At 44.0% G+C, this 23,740-nt stretch overlaps 2 protein-coding genes across 5 annotated transcripts in view; one reads left to right on the forward strand and one right to left on the reverse strand.

Moving 5' to 3' along the window:
* SLC2A9 (solute carrier family 2 member 9) overlaps positions 1-23,740 on the forward strand; it is a 318,333-nt gene that overhangs the window by 236,295 nt on the left and 58,298 nt on the right. The window lies entirely within an intron of this gene.
* STX18 (syntaxin 18) overlaps positions 1-23,740 on the reverse strand; it is a 54,159-nt gene that overhangs the window by 5,486 nt on the left and 24,933 nt on the right. Inside the window, exons 2-7 of the mRNA XM_079991715.1 lie at positions 12,624-12,691; positions 10,997-11,112; positions 10,826-10,903; positions 9,617-9,683; positions 7,049-7,164; positions 2,631-2,719 (exon numbers count right to left, since the gene is read on the reverse strand). Of these exons, the coding sequence (XP_079847841.1) occupies positions 2,631-2,719; positions 7,049-7,164; positions 9,617-9,683; positions 10,826-10,903; positions 10,997-11,112; positions 12,624-12,691 (534 nt within the window). The remainder of the gene's footprint in view (positions 1-2,630; positions 2,720-7,048; positions 7,165-9,616; positions 9,684-10,825; positions 10,904-10,996; positions 11,113-12,623; positions 12,692-23,740) is intronic.

Genomic DNA, 23,740 nt, shown 5'->3' on the forward strand with positions numbered 1-23,740 from the left:
CAAAGTCACCTGTAATATAGAGAGCACTTTTGCTTTTATGTTCCTTTGGGAAGACCCTTTAATCCTCAAAAACAGATAGATAAATGTAGCATTTGGAAAGCCTCTTGGACTAATAATCTATTACAAAGCAGTCAAATGAACATGAAGTTGGACAGAGCAGTATATACTCAAAATAATTTACATGATAGAAACTGGAAATATGATTCTACAATGCTCAAACACAGATTTTCTTAAGAGAAATAAGGCAAATGGTTGCAAACTGATGATGTGACGTGATAACCTGTATAATGACACAAAGAGAGCCTGAGTTAGTTGACAGAGGGTGATATCCAACATTAAAGGTAAAGGTAAAGGTACCCCTGCCCGTACAGGCCAGTCTTGCCAGACTCTAGGGTTGTGCGCTCATCTCACTCTAGAGGCCGGGAGCCAGCGCTGTCCGCAGACACATCTGGGTCACGTGGCCAGCGTGACAAGCTGCATCTGGCAAGCCAGCGCAGCACACGGAACGCCATTTACCTTCCCGCTGGTAAGCGGTCCCTATTTATCTACTTGCACCCGGGGGTGTTTTCGAACTGCTAGGTTGGCAGGCGCTGGGACCGAACGACGGGAGCGCACCCCGCCACAGGGATTCGAACCGCCGGCCATGCGATCGGCAAGTCCTAGGCGCTGAGGACACAGCGCCACCCGCGTCCCTATCCAACATTAGTTATACACAAAGTTGTTCCACTGATTTTAATGGATCTACTCAAAGGATATATTACCCAGAATAAAGTCCTTTATTACTGTTCCAGTACAGACATTTTCAAATGCAAAACAAATTATTTCCCCGAAAGAACAAAACAATAAAATGAAAGTAGCTTGGGAAAATTAGATAGAACAGAACAATATTTTACTTTATCTAACTAAACACTGCCCCGTGTTCTTATAAGAACTATAAAGTCCTTAATGTGTTAACGGGGGTAAGGAAAATTCAAATTATCGCATAAAAATGTTTCGTAAACCAGCCTGCAGCCCTTTTGGTTGCAATTTTCCCAAACACATTTTAATATAAAACTTCTGCAGTGTTTTCAATATTTCTTTCCATCTTAGCAGCTAGTTTAAATTAGCATAATTTTCATGAAATTGGACAGTCTAAGTTTCCTGATATAAAGGAGTATATAAAGAGAAGAAAGAAAATGTTTGAAATCCACTTAGCTAATTAGCTGGATGCTTTAGAATTCAATTACATGACTGAAGAGAAAGAGCTTACAGGTATGATCTAGGCAGAGTGGAGCATTGCAAGACCACTGTATTTCAAAGATTAAAGGGCTTTCTTAATTCTTTCCTTGAAATCAGTGAGACTTTGAAGTGTTACTGCAATCATAATAGGATGTATTGTGATTGTGTACAAAAACTGGATTTCCCCTCATTCACATGAGAACAAAGACCTTCAGTTTTAAACATCAAAATGGAGGCAGAAGATCACAGGCAGAAAATGACTGAACACCTACCTATCTGAATTTCTGGTTAAAGGCATGGTAAGTAGAGATTTGGTTAAGCAACATGTGTACTGATTTCATAAAGAGAATTAAGTCAAAATATGGTCATATGCTGCTGTATCTTACATCTCTTGAAAGACGAAACTCATGAGCCAACGGACGTCTCCAGAATTATGGTCCCAAATAAGCAATCAGAAAAGGTAAGCAATTAAGTTTGAAGGGAAACTGGTGGCACTGTATCCCCTTCCTAGACCCGAATGCCTATGTCCTCTGTCTAGCCCAGGCATAGGCAAACTCGGCCCTCCAGATGTTTTGGAACTACAACTCCCATGATTCCTAGCTAACAGGACCAGCGGTCAGGGATGATGGGAATTGTAGTCTCAAAAACATCTGGAGGGCCGAGTTTGCCTATGCCTGCCTGGTCTAGCACAACCACACCACATGAGGGAGGGGCCAGGTGAGCAGAAAGCAGCACTGATCCCTCTGATTTAGAGAGGCACTGAGCTTGAAATCCCATCATAATGCAACAATGGCATTGTGTGGCATGGAAGGCCCTTAAAATGTCCTCAAGTGATTTTTGTACCAGTGGATTCATAATAATATCCTCATCGTATACCAGGTATGGGGAACCTTTGGCTCTCTCAAAGTTGCTGGACTACAATTCCCATCCGTCCCAGCAAGCATGGCTAATGGCAATGGATGATGGGAGCTGTAATTAATCCACATCTGGAAGGCCAGAGGTAGTATGGAAAAGTAAGTATAAGAAATTACAGTATCTTCTTTGGGAAGTTTCTTTATGATTCTTAATGTTAGAATAGCTCCACCTGCCTGTGAACGGAAATAACTATTTATAGTAGAGATTTAAAGCAATAATTTAAAATCTTAAAGGGCAGTCTTAATTGCTGCAAAATACTTTCCCATGAACATAATGGCTTGACAACAATCACCTTCCCAATCATATGATTAAGAATTTTAAGCAGGTACTGACATAAAGAATCAGAAAAGCAAACACGCAGGGTGCATTTGTTAAAGCGTTGCTTAGCAGAAAAGGCAAATGACTCAGTGCATGCATTGGACTGATTTCATTTTCAAAATCCGTAGATATAGCTAGCTAGGGAGAAAGTCAACAAACTGGTAGAAAATACAACTTACCATTTGGATTTCTTCAGGTGAAAGCTCATCTTCTCCTTTGCCATCACCCCAAAGTCCAAAATTAGTGTGTTCATCTATCACATTCTTATCTGCAAAAGAAGAAACAAACTATGCTCAACATTCCTAGTTCAGCAATAACTGAACTGTCCATAATTTTATTTGCCTCAATTTTAAAAGCCAGCTTTTAATTCCTGCCACCAGACTTCTTCCTCTTATTGGAGATGTTGAGATGCTCATATTCTTAACTGATGCTGCACTTTCAGAAGCTTCAAAGCTGAGGTTACCTCAAACCCTTTTGTGCCTGCTTGCAGAAACAAGGCAAAGGAAGGTGGGAGGGATGGAAGCTTCACATTTTTAAAAAATGGAATCAGTGAGTGGCTGAATGTTCACAGTGCTTAAAAAGTTGTTTTAAAAGGGTGTTAAAAAAGCTGTTTTATGCTGTTCCCTGCGGCAGAGAATCATCCACATTCGATCAGCAGACATTTCTAAATTATGCAAAAAAGGTACTGTTTAGAACGTGCCCCAGAGCACTCCTGATATTATTAGTTGCCTACTTGCATTACGTAAAGGGGATTTTGGGGGATGAGTGACCCATGCTTACACTTCTACCCCCAAAAGAATTACCTCTCTGGGAGAGCAGAATATTTTAGTGTAATGTAACATTCATATGGGGCGCGGGTGGCACTGTGGGTTAAACCACAGAGCCTAGGACTTGCCAATCAGAAGGTCGGCAATTCGAATCCCCACGACGGGGTGAGTTCCTGTTGCTCAGTCCCTGCTCCTGCCAACCTAGCAGTTCAAAAGCACAAAGTGCAAGTAGATAAATAGGTACCACTCCAGTGGGAAGGTAAACGGCGTTTCCGTGCGCTGCTCTGGTTCCCCAGAAGCAGCTTAGTCATGCTGGCCACATGACCCGGAAGCTGGCAAGATGAGCGCCGCAACCCCAGAGTCGGTCACGACTGGACCTAATGGTCAGGGGTCCCTTTACCTTTTAACATTCACATAGAAAAGCCCAAGCTGTTTTTGTTTGTTTTCCTTCAGACAGAATCCAGCAGCTTTCTGATATTTTCAACATTGGCAAAAAGTAACACCAGTTAAGGCAGGGGTAGGCAACCTAAGGCCTGAGGGGTGGATGCGGCCCAATGGCCTTCTCAATCCAGACCGCGGGCGGTCTGGGAATCAGCGTGTGAGTAGAATGTGTCCTTTTATTTAAAAGGCATCTCTGGGTTATTTGTGGGGCCTGCCTGGTGTTTTTACATGTGTGTTTTTATTTAAAAGGCATCTCTGGGTTATTTGTGGGGCGTAGGAATTCGTTCATTCCCCCCCCCCTCCAATATAGTGTGGCCCCCCACATGGTTTGAGGGACGGTGGACCGGCCCACGGCTGAAAAAGGTTGCTGACCCCTGAGTTAAGGCACCAAACGCACCTGCTGGGATATAGTGTTAAAAGTCTCCATACTCAACTTAAGCATGTTGGCTGTTCAATTTTCCAAGAGGTACAAAACTAGATAGGGTACTGCTGCACTTTATTTTATGTTTGAAGCCTGCCATTGGTTGTGAACATTATTTTCCTACCAAGATCCTTGAGTGAGATGTGTTTTGCTTAATTTGTACTTGTTTATATCCTTGTCTCTGAAAGTGTTTTCAATTAGACCGGCAATGTTCTCTAGGGAAGCCTTTCAGGGGACTTCTGTTTAAAAACAATTCTGGATGAGGTATTATACAGGAAGACGCCCCCCACGTTAGGCTCTGTAACTAGGCCTGGTGCCTGGAATTAATGTTCTCTTCTTTATTAAAGCAAAGGCTGAAGAAGACAGATGAAACATTTTTGGAACAGTGACACTGGCATGGAAAGGGCCCCTGCCACATTAAATCAAAGCTACATTTCTTCTTTCAAGGGAGAAACAAGAGTCTCTCCACTGTGATTATATATTAACATAATATTCCATGGTTCTTTTACTATTATGTATTAATTTAAAAATTAATGATTCTTTATTTGTGTCAGCCATCGACCATAGCAATAAAACAACAATGCAGTATATAAAGAATAAAGTAAAAAGTCAATTATATAAAATACATTTTAGGGTTTTGAATCAACAGTCAAATATTTTGATTGCCCCAGCTAAAAACCTTGCAACCTTTGCTGTCACCTTCTCATTTTGATCTGCCAAGAGAAAGGACACTGTGGCAGTGGTTTCATTAATTCACACCCAGTTCCATATCTTTTGTTCCTACTTCCTGATTTTTTTTTAAAAATATCCCTTCTGTTTACGCTTCAACAACAACATTATTTATATCCCACTCTGGATGGCTCCCAACAAAAATAGTAAAAACACAATACAACATCAAACACTAAAAACTAAAAAACTTTATCCCCAAATGCCAGAGGTTTGATAGCTTTTTCCGGAAATGCCTTTTCCCCATCTCCCACCTTCTTGTGCAACCTTTACGAAATCTGATGACCTACCTCAAAAAATGACACTGACTGAAGGAACTGGTGGGAAGGGAAATGATGCTGGTTTGACAAGAAATAGCCTTTCCCTGTGTAAGGTACACACCGGTGCTGTGAACAGAATATCTGCTTATTATTCAGAAGCAGATAATCTCTCTTGCATTAAATGGTACCAATTCTGCAAACTAAAGCTACGTGAGGTGAAGTACACAGCTCTGAAATCAGATTGTTTTGTTTAACTGAAGGATATAGTCATGTTTGCTTTAACTATATCCACACTTTGAACAAAAAGCCAGTGTGGTTTTCATTTAAAAGTGCCAGCTATCACCTACAGCCCTATGCTTATTTACAACATTCACAAAACCAGAAAAAGTCAGCTTACAGAACTACAAACAGAGAAAGAGTGGGGAAGATTATTCTAATACACACAAGGACTTGTGCTTGCACAACAGGGCTTCCCCTGCTTCCCCTACATTACCCAAAATTGGCTGGGAGGGGACTGGGAGAACCCCCAAAAACAGCCAGGTGGGGAGAGGAGTGGGCCGACTGGTCCACCTGGCAAGATGCAACGCTTGGCAGACAGAACATTAATTCCACCCAGTTCCCTCTATTAGCCCCTAGGAACCAATTAATTTTAAGTACTACCAGTGCCAGTGCTCTTATTGTTAGGCAACTGCAAGCGGGATGAATATCAAGAAACAGGGGAAGGCGAGAGCTCACAGAAGCAGGTGCCCTTAGTCCCAGATTAGCTCTGGTCGCCATAGCAGCCTGTCTCCTACAGGAAACACAGGGGGGATGCGATTTTCACGTTTGCACACTTATTTATTTATTTCAGAAAATTTATACATTGCTTGATTGTAATGGAACCTCAGAGTGGTTTACAGACGACAGAACAGTAAAACCAAGAAAACATTCGCAACCCTACTTTTAAAAAATTACAAAAATTAAAACATTAAAACAGATTTCTAATTGAGGTAGGGTTGTCTGAACAAGGATGCTTTTAGCAAACACCGAAAAGGAGTACAGTGGTACCTCGGGTTACAAACTTACTTCGTTCCAGAGGTCTGTTCTTAACCCGAAACTGTTCTTAACCTGAGGCCCGCTTTTGCTAATGGGGCCTACCCCTGGCGCGTGATTTCTGTTCTCATCCTGGGGCAAAGTTTGTATCCCAAGGTACTACTTCCGGGTTAGTGGAGTTTGTGACCCGAAGCGCCTGTAACCCGAGGTACTACTGTACAGTGAAGGCACCTGCTTGATCTCAACAGACAGGGAGTGTAAGCGCTGCCACACTAAAAGATTAAGCTCTTAAAAATGTGGGATGGGTATTATATGGCATATGTGGTGGTGCAAATTCAGCCCATCAAAGCGGTCAAAGGGGCACATGTGGGGTAAGGCAATCTCATTGGTAAACTGGTCCCAAATTATTAAGGGTTTTGCGTACTAATAGCCACACCTTGAACCCGGCCCAGAAGCAGTTCTCTGAGAGCACTGGTTCTATGCTGACAAGGCCTTGGGAGTGTTGCAGCACTCTGCACTAACTGCAGCTTCTGGATCAAGTGCAAGGGAAACCCCAGAGAGAGTGCACTGCAGAAATCCAGTCTTGGAGTAACCCAGTCTATAGTGGATGTATTGTTTTCAGTCAGTTCAGGAAGGACTGAAATTATTCTAGTTGACCCATATGCTGCTGAAGCCCCATAGGAGAAACCATGCATTCCTGTCTGTAGAGTCTCCTTCTCCCTCACTCCCATGAGGTCTTTCAGGGAAAGCCAAAATAGACATGTTTCTCCCCATGTCACACTCTGGGCCCATTCACACGTCCATTTGTCCCATGATTTCCAGTAAACCCACTGTTTACTGCTGAATCAACAAACGCCAATCTGCAAAAAACCTGAGCAAATGCTCATCACATACAAACACACCACCTCTAAAAAGTGGAACATGGAGATAGAACAGGACTGAAATATCACCTCTGTTGTCTTCACAAGTGAGTTTCTCTTCAGAATCTTCCGAAGTTGTTTGAGCAGTTCTTTCAGGAGAAGAAGTTACTTTGGATTTATCACTCTGTTCTGGCTCAAGCCTGGATCTAAATGAGCAAATACACAAACAATTAAGAGCAAGCAAACCAAGATCAAGTGCAGCTACAGGCTCATACCATGGTCCACTATGCTGGAATAGCACATCTCTCCCTTCAGCTGGAGGAAAGTTGGGGCAGGTTTATACACACAGCAGTTGGCACTGTGGTGCCATATGATAAGGCAACAGATCAGATACCCCTCCTCCTTGCCTGCCTCTGTAACGTCAAGTTCCTTCCATGCAGTAAGAGCTAACAGTTGCTGCTCTGGTGGCATCTGGAACTTTGCAATTGCTTTCCCAAAAGAGCCACGTACAGATCTTTAAAAAGGATGCTTCTATTCTATAATGAATTATGTGTCTGGAAATAGTGCGAAAATACGTATATTTTCTGTAATAAATTGCAGAACATAAGAAGCTGCCTTATATGGAACTAGACCATTAGTCCACATAGTTCAGTACTGTCTACACCAGTGTTCCTGCATTCCCAAATGTTGAAGAACTACAAGTCTCATCATCCCTAGCCTTGGGGATCCAAGGTTGAAGAACCATGGTCTACACTGATGGGCAAGAGATCTCCAGGCTTAAAGGCACAACTCTTTCCCAGTCCTACCTGGGAAAGCAGGTGCTCTACACGACTGGTTTTGTAATCTTAAAACCAGTCAGGCAGTGCTGTAAATAAACAGGCTCTGGAAGGTGCTCAGTAATAATACATGGAAAATAAAAAAATGTTGGAATAGAGAGATTTAACACTGCTTTGTTAAACATCTCCACCTTTGCATTAAGAATACTCAGAATAATTTTAAGAAGTGTGGCATGTACAAAAAGCTTTTTAAAATAAAAAATAACAAGAGAGAAATTAAGTGTTGCCCTCCAGATTAAGTCCATGAGTGTGTGGGTTGAGTCTAAAGATCCAGAAGTTTTCGCTTCCTACTAATATGCCCAGATTTGATGGTTGCTCTATTAGGAAATACTTCCAAGTTGGAGAGGTTGTGGCCCTCAGAATCATTTTCCCTAAAACTCCTGTAAATATACACTTTAAAGCTACTAGTCTCAGTAAGGAAGAGAAACATGGTTCTTCCCATTTTTCCACATGAGGTCTAACAGCAGTGGCTTCAGTGACATGAGGCAAGAACGGCTAAGCATCCAGGCACATGCATTTCCCCACATTAATACTTCACTTTGCTGCTGAATTAACATGGCAAACCCTTAGCAGAGTTTAATGAAACTAAGTTACCCTGAGAGCCTTACAGAACGCCAAAGGCAAGATAAAAATGGAGGGAAGCAAACAAACGAACCCTTGGAAGGTTGTTGTAAACCAACTCTACAAGAAAGTAAAAAGAAATTCAATGTTTGTGTCACACTCAAAACTGGAGAAAAAGTATGCGGGCGTGAGAAAGAGAGATGGAGGAGGGAGAACGCCTTCTTGTGCAAGCTGCAGTAAGTGAAGCTGTGGGTGGCTTGTTAGGACCATGCAAATTCCTGGAGAGGAGTTTGCATCTGTATTGCTCTGCCCCAAACTTTTTTACTCCCATGTTGTATTCAACTAAACCAAGGTTTGTCTCAGGGCAGAGGTTGGCAAACTTTTTCAGCAGGGGGCAGGTCCACTGTCCCTCAGACCTTGTGGGGGGCTGGGCTATATTTTGGGGGAAAATGAATGAATTCCCACAAATAACCCAGAGATGCATTTTAAATAAAAGGACATATTCTACTCAGGCAAGCCACCCCCCGCCGACTCTCCCCTCCCTTCTCCACAGCACTGGATGAGCCCCGGTGACTGCTTACCTGTGTCTTGTGAGCGGCGCACAAAAGGGCTCTGGAGAGGGGCTGGCAGCAACAAAGCCCGAATTGAGCCTGCTTACAATGGCGACCGCTCGAGCGCTAGCGCTGCTGCTGTTGTCACCAACAAAGCCCAGCCCCCTTCCTCTCGGCTCTAGGCAGGGCGGGGAGAAGCCAGGAGGAGGGAGGAAGGAGGCACCGCTGAACGCGCGCACTGGCACAGCCCGAACAATCAGATCCACACCAGACGGTCCTCAGGCCGGATCCAGAAGGCAACTGGGCCGGATCCAGCCCCCGAGCTTTAGTTTGCCTACCCATGTCTTAGGGTGTCATTCAAACCCAGGCTTGTGGTTAAGCTCTCTCCTTCAGCAGCAGCCAAGGTTTGTTCTTGGCTATGATTTGTGGTTAGTGAGGAGAGAGCTTATACACAAGCTCAGATTCTGACAACATACTAAACCAAACCAAAGCAGTGAAGAAATGAAAAGGACTGGGGAGGAGCAAAGCAGGAGCACCTTCGTCTTTGGGAATCTGCACTTTCGTGCATCCCTTGTAAGGTGCAGTTTGGCTTTCTGAGGCATGTGAATGAAGAACATACCTATTTATCATGGAGACATTTCACCTGCTCACAAATTTAATGAGAGTTCCAAAGAAAATCAAAAGCACGTATTTAAAGGAATATTACTTACAATCTTTTCTTATCAACTACTCGCTTGACCCGGATAGCCCTTTGTTCTGAATACAGCTTACACACTCCTTTATAGTTATGAAGATGCCATGTAAACAAGAGGAAAATGGTATACATTAACATAAAAAATGTCTTGCTAGATCAGGAACCACCCGGATGTACCTGTAAAACTCACAGGTTGAATATGATGGATGTCTGACTGACAATATACCACCTCTGTAGTATATGCTACCTCTTTGATATAGCACTTCTGAACACAAAGGATCAATTTTTAAGTTATTAGAGCTAATAGTCATTGGTAGACATGTTCTCACTATACCTAATAAATGGTTTTTATCAAAGTTGTGTGTTCTGAACTTTACTACCAATCAATTTTATTGAATAGGCATGAATTATAATTTTTTATTAAGAGAAACGTAGCCTGCACAGAATAAAGTTCACTTCACATTGTTCATAACTTTATAAAATTTCTATTATGTGCCCCCCTTGTTGTTTCCTAACAAAAGGAATAGATAATACTGCAGGGTAGTTGAAAGCTACACTAAGCTTCAGTCTAACCCGCATCCCACAGCAGGGGTTCAAAACTATGAAGGGCTGTATTTAGTATTAACTACATTTCAGGATGTCATATCAATCTAGCAAAAGAGTGCTGTCCCAACCTCCAGGGTGATCCATACCAGTGATAATGCTTCACCAGGTTTAAGGGTTCAATATTCTTACTTCAAATCTATTCTGACTTTAAGGCTTCTAGTGTTAGCACAAAAAAAGTATTTTTCTCCCTCTTTAAGTATCTACTGCTTGCAACTCCCCAACAATACTGTAATATTTTTGATGGGCTTGTTAATTTTAGTGGACTTGTTAGGGATACCCTAACGAGTTAACTTAAACTCTTCTCCTGTTAGCTTTCCTTCCAAAGTCAGTTTGAAATCTGCTTTGCTTTTTTAAAGCCAGTTGACTTGTGTGCATTGAAATTCAACGTTCCAGTTGCCCACAAATGTTACTTGGGACACAACATATCTATAACTTTCCTCCCTACACCACTGCCTTATTGTCACCCGGCAACTCTGGCTGTCTAGCTGTCCCAGCAATGGAAACAGGGAAGCACTTATGAAAAGGCTACAGCGATGCACAGCATTTTGGTCTAAGCTTAAAGAAAATAATTATGGCTAGACAAAATAAAAAACACCACAATTTCAAGAAAAATATATACTTTTTAAATAGTCTCCAATGAAATCTAGGACAGCTTCTCTGTGCTGCTTCACTTGCGGGGAATGGATGTCCTTGTGTGCTAAAACAAACAAACAAACACAAAAGCATTACGCTTCGCAGATAAACGCTTTAAACATCTGGCACAACTCACACATTATTTTAATCAATTTACCTTCTGTTCTGAGTTGCTGAATTGCATCAGCACATGTTCTCATAAAGATCTGGGCATCCTGGTCAATCTGGTCTCGCTCAGTGTCTGTCATCCGCACATACTCAGACATGACATGGCTGGGGGAAACAGTCAGTCTTGTTAATTTTATTTTACCACACTCCGCTTCTGTTTCCTTAGGTCCACTGCAACTAGTGTCAGGGTTTGGCTCCCACACTAGTTACCTCTTCTCATAAAATAAATACCGCTATTAAATCCAAAAGATGAACACAGCCACCTGGTGATGTGGTTTAACCATTCTAACACGTGACTAAAAAGAATTAAAGAGAGATTATTTCTTATTTTTATCCATAAGCCGCCTTGAATCCCTGTCAGTGAAAAAACAGGGTACATATATGTGTGTGCGTGTGTTCAAAAGATATTTTCCCTCCCACTATGGAAACCATCAGCTTTTTCTTCCACACTTCAAGCAGTTGTCCTTCATCTCTGCTTGGGCATATCTGCACTTAGAAACTGCCTAGATAGTCAAATAATAATAATAATAATAATAATAATAATAATAATGATTTTTTATTTATACCCCGCCCTCCCCAGCCAAGGCCGGGCTCAGAGCGACTTACAAGCAATAATAAAAACAAGATGAATGATTACAACTTAAAAACAAAAATAGAATACAACATTAAAATAATGGAACATTAAAATATTAAAATGTAGCCTCATCGCAGGAGGAGAAGGAAAGAAAAAAAGAAAGAGAGGGAGGGAGGGAATCAAATTGGCTCCAAGCCAAAGGCCAGGCGGAACAACTCTGTCTTACAGGCCCTGCAGAAAGAAATCAGATCCTGCAGGGCCCTGGTCTCATGAGGCAGAGCATTCCACCAGACCAGAGCCAGAGTTGAAAAGGCCCTGGCTCTGGTTGAAGCCAATCTAACTTCCTTAGGGCCCGGGGACACTAGGGTGTTGCTATTTATGGACCTTGAGGCTCTCCGTGGGGCATACCAGGAGAGGCGGACGGTCCCGTAGGTGAAATAATCTTTTGATTTTCCTTCAACATTCCATTTCTTATTCCTCTTTTACTATCTTACCCAGACCACAAGTTTTTGTTTTTGACTGAAGTGACTTTCAAGTTCAAAGAGCTTTTCCACATGAGCAAGGCAGCACCTCTACACTACAGGCTATGGCACGAAGCCGAAAAGGGAAGCAGGCCAAAGACTTCCTTGGCAGTGACGTGAAGTGGTGGCAGGTAGCTTGGTTGTCCCCCAGATTCCATGTGCAGGCTTAATCCCAAAAGTGGCTGTGGTCTTTTGGTTGGAGGTGGTGGCGGCAGCAACTTCCTAGTGCATAGGCTGTAGGTATGAACTGGAATCCATGCATCCACAGCCATCTCAATCCAGCACAACAGACAAGCTTCCAAAACTTCTTTTCATTAAACAAACACAACTTTCTTTTTTACCACAACCTTATATTCTTTCTGTTCAGAGGGAAACCAATTTAACATTCTTTGACTATGAGCACAGGTTCAGTAATCAGAGCGGAAATTTAGCACAAGAGCTTTCCACAAAGGGAGAGAGCATCAGTCCAAGAATGTTTCCCTTCTTCACCACACACCCACTGTTCCTATTGCAATACTTACCTGTAGGCATTAATATAATCTTTCCTGTGCTGCAGAAGAAAATCTTTCAGTTTCCCGATGTTATTGACCTGAATAATAATAAAAAAGCAAAATGTAAATAATGGATTTTAAAATGAAAGGGAAAAGAAAAGCATTTTATGTGCCCAAGATATGATACTTGAACATCAAATGCACGGTGAGGGCTATTTTCAAAGAGCACTCAAATTGCACTGATGCACTAATTCCAGCAAGGCAGACCAACTTAGGCCTACCTTCTGTCAACCACTGCCAGACCCACGAGGAACTGGAACTCCAGTTTTGCTAAAGGTGTTTATTTTCAGATTAGAACAGTACATAAGGCAAGTCACAGGTTGCAAGAATCAGCTGTTACATGAGAGGGCAAAGGCACAGCTAGGCAAGAGCTAAGATGTTGAACCAACAAGTGACATGCCCCCTGCACTTTCCTTTTGAAGGATGGGGTGAGCACAATACTGAGTGCTGCAAGTGGTTGGGAGTCTGGGCAAGCAAACAGGCACTCCGTCCACTGGGCAGGTTAGGTGCTGTTGTGTGAGTCAGTGCTGTAGTCTCCAGGTGACAAAGGTGGAGTGGTGCTGGCTTGGCATCCGGTTTACTCCCAGCTGCCTCTCCTGAAATGGGGGGGGGGGGGCGTTCTTGCATAACAGTGAAGGCATCAGAGGCGGCTCCACAGCTAGAGAAGCTGCAAGGTGCAAGTTTGGAAGCAATCTGAGAATTGGCCTGAGCCTTCTTTGGAGGGTGCATCTCCATCTCTTCACCCCCTGGGATCCTCCCCAGCATCCTCAAGATCAAATCCCCAAGCTCTTCCTAGTCCTCCTCAGGGTCCGACCACGACCTCCATGACACTTCCACAGGACTCAGGAAAATCTTAGGCACTGTGCTGGAAAATAAGGACTGTGGCTGAGAAGTGACAGAAAAGAGCCACTGCTCCCAGATCAAGCAAGACCAGTAGAAACAGGAAGGTATGATGTGGCCCTGACTAAAGCAGCCACAGAATTCCAAGTCAGCCTCAGTTCAGAATGGGGCGGTCGATCTTTCGGTCTGATAAATCCAAATAGAATATGCCTCTGAGCTCAGAAAAGGTTGTTGGAGAGAGCAGTGGTTGACAAGGCAACAAAAATAGGTGTCGCCTAGCTAAAGTCTGTTGTGCTTAAACAGAAGACAGCAGAAAGAGTGTGGCACCCCTAGAAGTGATATCTCTTAGCTGGTTAAATAGGGCTGCCTCCCCCTTCTTTTTTGTAATGCTGTTTATTATTATTTAATTTCAGGATGTATATAAAACCGAGAGAACCATAGACAAAAATTAAAAGATGAAAAACACAACTATAAAATAGGCATATAGAATGGGTAGTTGCACATGTTAAAATAATGAAGTCTGAGTAAAGATTAGGACTGCTTCCTTCTGAGACCCAGGAAGCAGTCTTTAATGGAATGGCACCAAAGATGCTCTTTGCCAGAAGGATAGGTAAAGGTAAAGGTACCCCTGCCCGTACAGGCCAGTCTTGCCAGACTCTAGGGTTGTGCGCTCATCTCACTCTAGAGGCCGGGAGCCAGCGCTGTCCGCAGACACTTCCGGGTCACGTGGCTAGCGTGACAAGCTGCATCTGGCGAGCCAGCGCAGCACACGGAACGCCGTTTACCTTCCCGCTGGTAAGCGGTCACTGTTTATCTACTTGCACCCGGGGGTGCTTTCGAACTGCTAGGTTGGCAGGCGCTGGGACCGAACGACGGGAGCGCACCCTGCCGCGGGGATTCGAACTGCCGGCCATGCGATCGGCAAGTCCTAGGCGCTGAGGTTTAACCCACAGCGCCACCCGCGTCCCTGCCAGAAGGATAGCTTTTATAAATTTAGCAGCAATACACAACCTCCTGCACACAACAGGGATATCCACTAGATGGCAACAAAGATTTCAGCATTGTGCTAGTATGCTGGTGTCTTGAGAGATTATGTTCATCTCTCTGCGACACTTGCTTAGTTTGTAATTTGAAGATGCTGTATCTGTAGGCCTGCAAACATCACTTTTTCTTTGAGGGGGGGAGGCAGAGATGAAAGAACCCAATCATATCATGTTAAAAGTAGCAGAACAAATACTTTATCTTTTTTGATAAGGCAGTTAAAACGTCTGTCTTCTGTTAACAGTGACAGGAGACAAGCAAAGCATTTTTATCTAAAGCCTTCAGTAACTGGGGTACAGGCATACTCATTTGGCTTTGAGTTTTCTCTATTATTCAAAGGGATATATAATGTTTAATTAAAGCAGACTTAAATACAACAGGAAGATGCAAGGAACAATACTTTCAATGAGCTGCATTTCTTGCCAAAATATTTTGATGGTGGGCAGTTTAACATCTGCTCCTAGAATCCACAACTCGCTGAAAGACACACCATAGACAGGTTTGCTCAAAATCCATTAAACAGGTTTTGCCTTCTTAATTTTTTTTAATTAATTACTTTTCCAAAGTATATAAATCAACATAACAATGCAGATTAGCATAGGCATAAACAAAAAACAACAGGAAAGTAACATCAATAACTGATGGATAAAATAAATATAAAGTAACCACAAATTATCAGCAAACCAAAGTAAAGATAAAACGCTTTTTACAGCAGTGGGAAAGTGTGGCAGGGTTGTATATTGTCATTTGAAAAAGTAATTAATAGTGACCAGTGTTCCAAATGTTTGCTCAAGTTCTCAAATCTGGTCTTCCTTAAATGTTAATTTAATCAGATATAATGCTCCATTCCAATGGGGGATTATTTTTCTTTCAGTTTTCTATGCATATTTTCACAGTTATTTTCGTATCAACTGCTGCTATCTGATCCTGTAAATAACCCAAATACTACCTTTTCTTTCTAATAGTAAGGAGTATTTTATCATTTCATTAACTGAGCTACCAGTTAGGCTCCAGAACAGCCCGATGTTCAGCAAGTCCCAGAATAAGCATCCCCTTAGTATGTGAGAGATAAGGTACCATTGAAACCGGTTCTTTAGAATATTTTCTCTTAGGTCTGCTGGCATTGGTTTAGGACGATTGGATTTTTGTCCAGGTCCATCTCCATTCATAGATGTTTATCTCTTGACCTATATTCCTTTCCCAGGGGGGTTGAGAAAGGGATATAGGATTTACTTTCTTGCAAGCAGTGGGGGTTTTTTAGGGGATACTGAAGGGTACCGGCACATCTTTTTGTTGTTGTTAAAAAATGTGGCATCTACTGTAACATCTCCATGGTGAGGATGGGCACCTATTTTTCAAGGGGGGGGGAGCACTGCTTGCAAGTATTCTTACAACTGCACCTTTCTTGGAGAAGCTTCTTCCGCTGCAATAAAAAGGGCTTACTTTTAAAGAATTTTGTTTAGGGTTAGCGCCCTACAAAGGCCGGCTGAGGTGCCCCTCTGCTCACCGACAGCACCTCCACCAGAGGGGCAGCACTATGGAGTCTGAAGGCCCCCTGTACATCTGCAGAAAATTCAGTAAGGAAAGCTCTGTGGCTGGTGGTCTTTTTACCAGCAGTGGGGACTGGGGACACCACATCCAAAGTCTGCTTATTCCGTTGAAACATCTACAGATCAGGCCCCAATCTATGACTCCTTGGAGCTGAAAAGTTATTCTCCATCCCACTGGTGGTAAGAAAAAAGCCTGCAGGGGTGAGGACACACACACACACACACACACACACACACACACACACACCAGGCCGCTGCACCAATGCCTGCCCTGGCTGCAACAATTGTGCCTGGTCCTGTTTGGTCATCTCTAGTTGAACCCACTACTAACTGAAGCTTCCTACTCAATGTACATATGACAAAACAGAGGAATCTGAGAGGAACTGATAGAAAGTGCATATAAATTTATGAGCAAACATAAAAAATGAGCAAGTTACCATATTATAGCACACCGTCATCTACAATTAACAGACCACTGTAAAAATTCTTATTTCAATGAAAACCTGTGTTACCAAATGACTGCATTGTTTTGACATTATGAACACTTCCATTTCTTGACTAATGTAATATTGATGTAACTGACATTTCAGTCCTGAAGGCTTTTAGATGGTACTACTGAATTCAGGAAAAGAAAAAGACAGAATACCCCACCAAGTATCAAATTAAAATCCAATTTAAGAACTAAAAATGCACTAGGATCTAAACCCCCCAAACCTACTAATGTCTACCCACCCACCCCATGTCCAAAGTGCAGCTTGAAATTGTTACAAATACAGTGATATCTCGGTTTAAGAACAGCCCTGTTTATGAACTACTTGGTATATGAACTCCACAAAACCGGAAATAGTGTCCCGGTTTGTGAACTTTACCTTGGTCTACGAACAGAATCCAAACGGTGGAAGGGCACCAGCGGTGGGAGGCCTCATTAGGGAAAGCACACCTCGGTTTAAGAATAGTTTTGGTTTAAGAACGGACTTCCAGAATGGATTAAGTTCGTAAACCCAGGTACCACTGTATGTTTTATTTACAAATATGTAAACTTATTTTAAAGATGCTTTTATCTTAACTGTATTAATCACATAAACCTTCACTGCTCTGGGCTTCTTTGGAAGGAAGGGTGGAATATAAATTTATTTTATTATTTTATTTTATTTATGTACCACCTTTCGTCCACAGATCTTGGGGCAGAGAGGAATACAAAATACATAATAAAAACAAGGACAAACACATACATATACATATACATACAGTGGTACCTCAGGTTAAGTACTTAATTCATTCCGGAGGTCCGTTCTTAACCTGAAACTGTTCTTGACCTGAAGCACCACTTTAGCTAATGGGGCCTTCCACTGCCACTGCACGATTTCTGTTCTCATCCTGAAGCAAAGTTCTTAACCCGAGGTACTATTTCTGGGTTAGCGGAGTCTGTAACCTGAAGCATATGTAACCTGAAGCGTATGTAACCTGAGGTACCACTGTATACATATACAAACACAAACAAACCAATACTCCCCCCCAAAAAAATAAATAATTGTAAAAGATGTTCAGGCTTGCACTTCATTGAGCCTCAAAGTAGAGGGAGTTCTGCAACTGCAAAGCAGCCGCCAAGAACGCACTACTATTTTGCATTTGCTAGATAGTTAGCTAGATTGATTTTACCCTGCCCATTTGACTGGGTTGCTCTGGCTACTCGGGGCAACTTGATTTTATTGTTATTATAATATATGACATGTTTTATTTCGGTTAGTGCTGTTATTGTTTCTGATTATCTATAGCATAGTGTTAGCTACAGTGTTCTTCACCAGAAGAGTAAACTGCTTTGATAATTTTTTTGAGAATTTTTACAAACAAGTAGTATATAACATCTATGAAATAAATAAGAGTGGGACAGGAAGAGATTATTTCTCTTATCAAAGCAATGACACATGCAACTGTAAAGATGACCCACTTGGTGGCTCTCTAAGAGCTTGTGATGGGACATTTTGCTACTGGGTTTGTTTCTTAAAAAATAATCATTATGTGTTTTATTGGATTGTCTTTTTAAATGAACAAACAAAAACCTATATGTCGTCTTGGGAGTCATGATCCTAGAACAGTCCTCCTTGGAGTTAGTCCTCCAGAACTGCAACTGTGAGGATGAGATGGAGATTTCCATAGCTGGAAACTCCACTACCTTGAAGAAACCGATGGCTACAGAAGAAAGAACAAGGTCCTTTAACTGACGGGAGGTGGCACTCGGGCTATGGAGCATTTTGTCAATGACTACCTAGTCCTGCTGCAAAAGTCAGCCAGTTGCTCACTAAGACAACTTGACTGTTTCGTCTCCACTGCAAGAGCTCTATCCATGGTCCTGAACCCCACCTTTATTTCCCTCCTAGTGCTGTCTTTACCTAGCCTTCTTTTTCCTCGCCATCTCACTTGGGCAACCAGGAACTACCAACATCCCCTTGCTTGGGCCACCACAATATTGGGCATCCCCATGGATCACAACAAGCAGCACAAACATAATTTAAATATAAAATATAGAAGAAGAGGCAAACTGGACCTACTACTTTCTATATTAAAACCAGGATGTATGCATACCTTGCAGTTTTACAAGCACCAGTTATGTGCTTGGAACATGGACTGATTGATTCAGTTATATGGACTCACGTGTTTAGTAGACTCAGGTTCATGTGACACTGTGCCTCTGGCAGCCATCTCTATATTTTATTTTCAGGAGCTACTGAAGACCTTCGTTTTCCTAGAAGCCTTTTAAGTGGAGATTTCCCAGTTTGCATCTGCACTGAAACTGAAATGGTTTTTTATTTGCTGATGCTTGCTACAAGATGTTTTATTAGAAACGCTCCATAAATTAAATAAATAAAGTAGTGGTGAAGCTGGAATGAACCACAGAAGATCCACATTGCCCAAGTACGCCTATTAAGGGCATGACTCACAAATTTCTCTACATTTCAGAGTTTAAGTGAACATGGGACGCCCTTAACGAAGCATGTCATACCAAAAATTTAAAAAACAAAAAACCACAAACTTAAATTATGTGTAAAGCTGCAGGTGGATAATTTTGCCCTTCCACCACTTGTATGGCTATTCTCACCTGTCCAAGGCTAATCATACTCACCTCCGCACTGAAGAAAGGATGGGATTTTGTTCTATTACACTGAGATAGGATATTGTTCTATTGGGATATTGTTCTATTACACTGAATCAAGCAAGCACTTCTTTAGCACTCATAATGAAATATCCAGCTGTGGCTTGAACCCGGAAGACTGCAGAGCTTGGCTCAGATAAACTACAATAATAAGCTGGGTATCATCAGAATATTGATGACATTAGATTATACGTAATCTTACCCAGTAATTCAATATGTAACACTGGGCAGGAGGCAGGACAGGGCAGGCCGAGTCCGAAAGGGACGATAACAAATCAGACCTCCATGCTATAATCAAAACCAGGCACTCCACAACTATGTTTTGAATTCCTGCCAGGTTCCGCAGTTGTGTCTCCAACAACATCTCATGATCAACACTACCAAAGGCACCAAAGATCTAAGAGGGTCTATGGGGTGGAAAATCTTCATCAACAGGCAGCAACTGTTAATCAAGGCCTGCCCAACGCTATTAACAGACCACATGCCAGGTTGGTAGGTATTTATAAAAGTGTGCTCACATCCAGTTGTGTTCCCAAATAAGTGATGTACACTTGTTCAACTATCTTGCCTGTCAGGGAACTGCCATCGGAGGCTTCAGGAGAATAGGAGAGCCTCTTCTTCAGCAGAAGAGGGAACCAGTAGGGGGAGTGCGGGAGCTCCAAAGGAAAGGGAGTCGGAGGGGAGGCTCTGGGATACTTCCAGTGGGAGCAGCGAGGAGGTATCAGAACAGCCCTTAAGGACTCCCACCCCCCGCCGGAAACTGTCACGCAGGGAATCCAGGAGGCGCATGTCTGTGAAACAGCTTTTATGTTGGAAACGCTTCCGCAAACGCCCACTGTCAGATTCTACCAGCGACTGAGGGAGCCATGCTCAAGGGCTCCTCTCAAGGCAGGGTTTCACTACACTGAGTGAGCTCTGAGGGATCGAGTTTCAACGCACAAGCAGCTCATTATCCCACCACAGCAATCTGACAGTCCCTGAAAGCAGCTTGTGCAAAGAGAGGCATCATGAGCAACCCAGCCGGAGCCGGAGATGGGGGAGCAGCTGCAGCCGGTCCTAGCCTGGAAGAAAGGTACAGGATGTTGGAGGTACAGTTAGCTCTGCAAACGGCGAGGTTGGAGGAGAGGAGGGCTCATGATGCAGAAAAGGGGAAAGCCGCCCAGCTCTCGAGGAAAGTGCCAGGACTGGTGCAGAAGTTTGGGGGTGATCCCAGGAATTATCAAGCCTTCAGGACTGAGATGCAATATGCCCTCAATCTGCAGTTTGATGATTTTCCTGATGAGGATTCGAGGGTTGCTTTTGTGATTGGGCATCTCGAAGGCCCGGCCAGAGATTGGGTGAGACCACTAATGGCAGCCAATAATGAAGCCCTAAGGGACACAAGGAAGTTTTTTCGCGCCATGGATCTGATGTTTTCCAGCGAGATTGAGCAGGGAGTGGCGCGCAGGCAGTTAATGGCGTGTAAACAAGGGAACCGATCTGTCCGTGAGTACTGGACTGAGTTCACCATGTTGATCCATAAATTAGGATGGGATTTGTCAGCGGAACCGATACAAATGCTGTTCGAAGAAGGACTATCTTCGGCAGTGAAAGACGAACTTTCCCGGGGGCCCAGGGCGGAGTCTATGGACCTTCTGACTAAATCAGCGCTGGCCATAGGCTCACGCCAGGAGGCCAGAGCCTTGGAGAAGCGGGAAGGGAAAGGGGAGCGTTGGAGGGATTTCCGCATTCCAGAGGTGCCAGAGCAGCCTTCTCTGCCAGCAGAGCCGATGGAAATCGGAACAGCGCGCGCGCGCGCAATTTCAAACCCCAGTGAAGGGCGGAAGAAGGAGGGAAAAGGCGCCAAGAAATGTTTTCTCTGCCAACAGCCAGGTCATTTTGCCAGAGTTTGTCCGCAAAGAAAGGAATGGCAAGGAATGGCGGGAGCTGTTGGGGAGGAGGGAGAAGGAGCTAAGGAGCAAGTAAAAGCCAACGCCTGGCTGCCACCGACGGGGCACAGCAGCCAGGCCAAGGAACAGTAAATGTGCCCACGCCAGGACCCCCAAGACCAGCTCTTGTAATAGAGGTATTGCTGGAGCTGGCAAACGGACACCCACTAAAAGTGAAGGCGTTACTAGACTCAGGCAGCTCCTGCAACTTTATGAGTAAGGAGTTTGCAGCCGCCCATCAGATACAAACCATTCCTTTAAAAAATCCCCTGCAGGTGACCACTATTGATGGGAGGGCGCTGTTGGGGGGAGAAGTAGACCAGCAAACTGTCCCCATGACAATGAGGGTGGCAAGACACACAGAACGGATAGCGTTTAATATAGCCACGTTGGGAGGAGCGCCCATCATTTTGGGGATGAGCTGGCTAGCGCTGCATGATCCGCTTGTGGGATGGCACCAGAGAGTGGTTTCCTTTGGGTCAGCACATTGTATGGGACACTGCACAGAAAGAGGGGGCCAAGTAGGGACTCAGGCCACGTTAGCAAAGATAGAAGCAATGGAACAAGGTAGGGTACCACGACAATATGCAGATTTTGCCGACGTCTTCAGCGAAAGGGAAGCAGATAAACTACCCCCGCACAGACCCTTTGACTGCCAAATCAACTTACTTCCAGGGGCGCAATTGCCAGTGGGCAAGGTGTATGCAATGTCTGACAGAGAAATGCAGGAGCTAAGGGAGTTTATTGACAAAAACCTCAAGCGTGGGTTCATCAGGGAGTCACGAGCGGTGGGGGGTAGTCCAGTGTTCTTTGTAGACAAAAAAAACTCGGACAAACCGAGATTAATTGTGGATTTCAGGGCCCTAAACGCAGTGTCCGAACCCGTGAGCTTCCCTATGCCCAGAATCGATGACATTCTGACCCGGGTGAGAAAAGGGAAGATTTTTACCAAGCTGGACCTGAGGGGGGCGTATAACCTGATACGTATGAGAAAGGGAGATGAGTGGAAAACCACTATGTTCACCCCCTTGGGGGCATTTGAGTACTGCGTTATGCCTTTCGGCCTCCAGGCGGGTTCCGCAGTATTTCAATCATTCATGAATCACGTACTAGGACCATTGCTGTACAAGAACTGCGCTGCGTTCTTGGACGATGTACTGGTGTACTCGGAGGATGAAGAGCAGCATGTGCGGGAGGTGCGAGAAGTACTGAGCAAACTGCAAGAAAACCAGCTGTGGGTGAAACTGGAGAAGTGTCAGTTCCACACCAGGGAGGTGGAATTCCTTGGGTACCGGTTGTCGGACAAGGGGCTGGCCATGGATCCTAGCAAGGTGCAAGCGGTGCTGGAATGGAGGCCACCGAAAACTAAGAAAGATGTGCAGAGGTTTTTGGGGTTCGGAAACTTCTATCGGAAGTTCATCAAGAACTTCGCCCATTTAACAGCCCCCATCACGGATTGTCTCAGCAGTAAGAAGAAATTTGTCTGGACGGAAGAAGCGCAGCGAGCTTTCGAAAGTTTAAAGAGGGCGTTTGCTTCGGAAGAACAACTCTTACACGTGGATCTGCAGCAGCCGATGAGGGTGGAAACCGACACGTCTGACAGAGCGGTGGGGGCCGTGCTTCTGCAGCCAGGAGCGAATACGTCGGAATGGAGGCCGTGTGCCTTCTTCTCGAGGAAATTGAACAAGTCTGAGAGGAATTATACAGTGTACGACAGAGAATTACTCGCTGTCCACGAAGCGTTCAAGAGATGGAGACACCTGTTGATTGGAGCGCAACACAAGGTTCAAGTGCGGACAGACCACAAAAATCTAGAATACTGGAGGACAGCCCGAGTGTTGAACCAGAGACAAGTAAGATGGGCGCAAGAGTTCTCCAAGTTCAATTTTGAGATTCGCTACGTGCCAGGGGCTGAGAATGTCAGGGCGGACGCTCTCTCCAGAAAACCTCAGTACTTGGAGGGGGAAGGAGGGGCGGAAGAAAGACATATCATCTCAGAGGACCACTGGGTTTGTGGGGCGGCATTGGTGGGGCAAAGAGAACTGGTAGAGGGTATTGAAAACGATGAATATGCCCAAGAGAAACTTAGGGAACTCAGGGAGACAGGTGAGAACGCAGGGGGATTTGAGGAAAAGAACGGAAAACTATATTACAAAGGGGCGCTCTACATACCAGGTGGGGAACTAAGAGGGCGGGTGCTTAAGCAGTTGCATGACAGCCCCACGGCGGGGCACTTCGGGCAGCACAAAACCATGTGGTTGGTTACCAGGGAGTTTTGGTGGCCCAAGGTGCGGGAGGACGTGCGGGAGTATGTCAGGGGATGCGACAGGTGCCAAAGAGCAAAGGGAGAGAGGTTGGCGCCAGCGGGGTTATTAGAACCCTTACCCACCCCAGAAAGGCCATGGGAGATGGTATCCATAGACTTCATGACCGATCTACCGAGATCCAAAGGGAAAACCGCGGTCATGGTGGTGGTAGATCTACTAACTAAGATGTGCCACTTTATAGCTTGTTCACATGCAGTGACAGCGGAAGAAACCGCAAGGTTGTTTGTGGAGCACATTTTTAGGTTGCATG

The sequence above is a fragment of the Podarcis cretensis genome, assembly GCF_951804945.1.
Source record: "Podarcis cretensis genome assembly, chromosome: 9".
Lineage (NCBI taxonomy): Eukaryota > Metazoa > Chordata > Lepidosauria > Squamata > Lacertidae > Podarcis > Podarcis cretensis.